At 39.7% G+C, this 4,952-nt stretch overlaps 1 protein-coding gene across 1 annotated transcript in view; it reads left to right on the top strand.

Annotated features, from left to right (window-relative positions):
* Positions 1–2,801, top strand: part of LOC112147583 (signal transducing adaptor molecule (SH3 domain and ITAM motif) 1) — a 39,891-nt gene extending 37,090 nt beyond the window's left edge. The window contains exon 23 of the mRNA XM_024274092.2: positions 2,293–2,801. Coding sequence (XP_024129860.2) covers positions 2,293–2,512 — 220 coding nt within the window. The 3' untranslated portion in view covers positions 2,513–2,801. The remainder of the gene's footprint in view (positions 1–2,292) is intronic.
* Positions 2,802–4,952: the final 2,151 nt, after the last annotated feature.

Below are 4,952 nucleotides of genomic sequence, written 5' to 3'. Positions count from 1 at the left end.
CCTCGGTGCTCGATTTGTCCATTGTTTTTACAGTCTATGTTTAAAACATTATTTTTCCTCATACTTTCTTCTTCTGGAAAAAGGTGTAATTCTATAGCGAGATCGCCACCTAGTGGCCAAACTAAAACACCCTCCAGGAGAAGCAGAACAATGTTTACAAGGTCAATGATTTCCTTTAGAGAATCCATTTTACAGTATGTGAACTGGATCAGATTAATATAAATATATTTAAATCATACAGTAGATTATTAACGTATTTCTAAACAAATGTGTATAAGTTGAATTGAAATGAATTGAGAGGATTGAAAGAATAGAAAAAAATTAAAATCGCATTGATTCTGGAAATTATTATCCAGAATTATCTATATCCAGCCCTAAGTACAACGATGCCTTCTAAAGGAGTTTGTTATAAAAATGTAAATTTTGAGTGTTGATATTTATTTTTGGGTATATTTTTAGCCTTTTTTTCCTGAGAAATGTTTGTGAAAAGTCAATTATCTTTCTAAAAAATCTCTCCAACTGGAATAAAGAGAGAATATAATGCAACTTAGAAATCAAGTTGCTTTAGTTAAACTGATTTTTAGAACTTTTTTTAAAAATGGGACTCTAATGTCTGGATGATCAGGCACACAAAATACTCTGATTACCTAAAACTTTGATGAAAAGCTGCTTCTACTAGAGCAGGAGTCTTCAACCTGAGGCTCCAGATCCACATGTGGCTCTTCGACCGTCCATCCTGGCTCTCTGCTTGAAGAATATTGAGATGTTTTTCATTTTAAGAAGTAGAATATTTTTCTGACTATGATAGACATTAATCAAAACAAATCATTCACAGACACTTGAAGAATAATATGCATCACTCCACCAGGCTCTGACTACAGTACCCACAATCTTCCAATAATCCATCAAGCACTACAGCCTCATAGTCGTTCTAAAACATTTAGAAAGAGCCGCGTACGACTGAACTCCAGGTCGATGAGCACAGCCAGAATTCACACGTTTGATCAGAAATCAGACTGTTTCAAGGGTTTTATTTGAGCCATACGGTCCAAAGAAACACCGTAAGAGTCACTAAATATTTCTATATAGCAAAGTTTATGAATTTCCACAAAAAACTATAAAATAAACTGCATATATTCTTTGTTTAATTACTGTTGACATTAAAGTACCTAATACAATATTTGCTGCATTAGATGATCCTAAGACTCTTATTCTGAAAGGGAGTCGTGTCAAAAGTTCTAACTTATTTTGTATTTAGAAATAATCTTTTTCTCATGTTTACGTTTTATTAATGTACAAAAAAAAATCTTTTTATTATAATAGTAAAAATAACTAGGGCTGTAAATGTTGACGTGATAACGGACGCGATTAATAACATAATTAATAAGTTAATATGTATTAATCGCACTCAGGCGTCCTCCGGTGCAGCTGTGAGATCAGCGTAATAAAACTCCATCAAAAATAAACTTACATTCTGTGATTGAGATTTTATTAAATTAAAGAGGGATTTATTAGTAGTTTTGGACAAAAGAGATCTTCTATTTTAATAAGGCAGAGAATAAACGTCTGTCTGAAGGCTGCAGCTCCTCACCTGCTGCGGGGGGCGGAGCAAAACGGAGCGTCTGCTATGAGAAATCCAGAGAGGAAACCAAGCATTATTTCATGTTGGGACGGAGACCTACATGGATTTACCACAACAACAAGCATCAGCGTTGTTTAAACATTGAGGAAACTCCGTGTTTCTCCGTGAAAGTCCCGCCCCCGACACCGCGACAGGCAACAGTTCAGAGAGGACAGACACGCCCCCACCCGTGATCAGCCGACCTGAAATCCAGCTGGATCAAACAAAAATGTTGTTTTATTATTTTTCACAAGCATGATAAAGAAAGTTTATGAGAAAAAAACAGGAATAAACTGGAAAAAAGAAAAACAGAATTCCAGGAAAAATCTCAGATGAAGCTTCATGTAGACTTCATCTGCTTCAGTGAAGGTTCATGCAGACTTCATCTGCTTCAGTGGAGGTTCATGCAGACTTCATCTGCTTCAGTGAAGGTTCATGCAGACTTGAGCTGCTTCAGTGGAGGTTCATGCAGACTTGAGATGCTTCAGTGGAGGTTCATGCAGACTTGAGATGCTTCAGTGAAGGTTCATGCAGACTTGAGCTGCTTCAGTGAAGGTTCATGCAGACTTGAGCTGCTTCAGTGAAGGTTCATGCAGACTTGAGATGCTTCAGTGAAGGTTCATGCAGACTTCATCTGCTTCAGGTTCTCTAAAGTCTTTGTGTCTCCACAGTGACGTCCACATGTACATGGGCCAGCCACCCGTCTACACCGCCGCTCCTGGCAGCATGGCGCCGCCGGACGTTCAGACGTACCCGATCCCCGCCGGCGGCTCTGGCCCCGCCCCCGCAGGCATGACGCACGCCGGGAGCTACAGCGGCCCTCCAGCCTCCAGCATAGCGCCCCCCGCAGACATGCCGCAGGGCCCGTACTCGGAGAAGGCCCTGCTATAGGTTCCCCTCAGCACACGTACCCCCGTCTGGTTAAAGGTCGTTTTGACAGCGGCGCCAGACGCTTCCTAAACGGAGTAGACTAACACTGACATCTGCTGCACTTTATTCCACTCAGTAAACCTGAAACCTGAGCAGCCATAACTCCTCCTCCATCACCTGGTACAGGCAGCCGGGACGGGCGGAGACGTTTCCATGGAAACGCTGCGTCCCAACTCCACACGATGCTCAACGTGATGGTTGAGGTTGCTATGGAGACGGCGTTATGGCTCCTCATTGTTTCTCCCAGTTATTATGAGTTTGTTTAATAAGCTGATAACTTTATGGGTTCAGATGCTCTGAAAGAAGCTGATGGAACCGAATCCATCATCCAGGCAAACACTACCACCTTCTGTGTGACATTTAATTGATCACGTCAGAACCACGATGAAAACCATCTTTATTATTTTACATGATTCATCCTAGAAGAACATGGAGGGATTTTTGGGAATATATATTGAAAGCAAAACTCAGTTTTGAGATCAAAATTTCAAATATTTTTTGAAAGCAAAAAAAGTTTGCAACTGCAAAATCTTTTTTTGTTTTTGAAAAGTTTTGGAAAGCAAATATTAAATATTTTATTTTCAAATTTAGATTTTTCTTAACACTTTACATTTTGTTTGTAATTAAGAACATTTTGATCTCTGAGTTTTGCTTTCAATACGGCGGCACAAAGATCACTCCATGAAAGAAACATAAACCGGTACCAAAACAGAGATCCAAACGGTTCTGGGTTCAGTTTTTATCGTTGGTCCTAGAAACATTTCAGGACGTTTGATTAGTGAAGACGAACCGTTTTGACAGCAAACTGGATGAAGATAAAACCACCAAGTAACCACGTCAAACTGATGAGACTCGTCGAGAATAAAAGGATTGTTGTTTCTTCACAACGAAACACCAGAACCAACACCAGAACCAACACCAGAACCAACAGCGGTTATCTGGACTTCCTGACGGACTCTCGTCTGATCTCAAACACAAACCATGAAGCTTCCGCCTCCTTGTATTGAAGTCGACCTTTCGGTGTTTTGAAAACTGCAGCCACTTTGTTTTAGGAGGAATCGACGCTCATCTTCATGGCGAGGCGCCGGCCCGCCTGCTGGGTGTCGGCATGACGCCGACCCGCCAGCCCTGCATCAACACGGAGACTCTAAGGTGGGCGGAGAATGGAGCAGGGGGGCGGGGCTTAGCGGCTCTGCAGGAATGGACTGAGAAACCCTCGCTGGTTCGTTCTGCCGTCCTCTTCATCGGATCTGGGCGGTGCCGGACCGCATCCATCCAGACGCCGTCGAGCTCCTCGCCGTTTCCTCTCTTTGGTCGTGTTTTTTAATTTATGTTCTGATCATGAAGACTTTCCGCGCAGCAGAATCGCAGGACGGTCAGAGGAGGATCTGGACCTTCTCTTGACTCGGTTGTATATTTAAATCTCTCCGTGAGCAGACGGACGGTTCTGTGTTTGGTTCATGATTATTGTACTGTAAGGTCAAACGGTAATGTGACCTCTGACTGAACCCCCCACCCCCACGTCGCCCATTCACTCCTGTCCCGTCCCCGAGCTGTGGAGAAACCAAGTCTACCTTAAAGAGGCTGAGCGGTGCCGGCGGCTGAAGTCCGGATCCTCGTCGTCGCACGCCGTCGTCCTTTTGTCGAAGCTTTTTCAGGCAAACATGAAGGACTTTGATACGACGGAGTATTAGGGCCAAAACAACAAACTCCTGTTTTAAAATCGAGAAATATGAGAATGAAGTCAAACTTTTACAAATATAAAGTTGTAAAATTGAGAAACAGTCCCACAATAATTGAAATAAAAGAACAACATTTGAAAAGTTGAAGTTTCACGAGAAAAATTTCTGCTTTTTCAAAAAAAAAAAGGTTGTAATTTAATGAAACTAAAGTTGTATGTTAATATAAATTCCAGCAGGTTTTTGGGCTGGTTGATCATTTTAATTTCTCTGAATTCTCTGCTAAATAACCAGATAATTTTTGTTGTTTTTAAAGCAAAATGTAACTTTGAAATAGTGGAAAAAGCAACATTTTTCCTTGTAAATTTACAATTTTTAAAATCATAAATTAACAGTTTTACTCATGTAAAAATATACTTTTACAACTTTATTATTTTATTAAAAATTTGACTTTTTTTCATATTTTTAGCATTTTATTTCCGTTAAATTTGAATTTTTTCCCACATAATTATATTATTCCTGGAAGATTTTGATTTTTTTTTCTCCTAATTTAAGACTATTTTTAAAAACATTGTTTTTTTTTTCAACTACTGTACAACTTTATTTTTGGTTAATTTGTTTCTTTTCTCAGTTTCATTAATATTCTTGTGAGATTTTTTATTCTTATGACTTTACAACTTTGTTGTAAAAGTTTGACTTTTTTTTCATAATTTAAACATTTT

This window comes from Oryzias melastigma, linkage group LG17 (assembly GCF_002922805.2).
Source record: "Oryzias melastigma strain HK-1 linkage group LG17, ASM292280v2, whole genome shotgun sequence".
In the NCBI taxonomy this organism is placed as follows: Eukaryota; Metazoa; Chordata; class Actinopteri; order Beloniformes; family Adrianichthyidae; genus Oryzias; species Oryzias melastigma.
The sequence above is the reverse complement of the archived record's forward strand: the minus strand, read 5'-3'. Positions and strand labels throughout refer to the sequence as shown.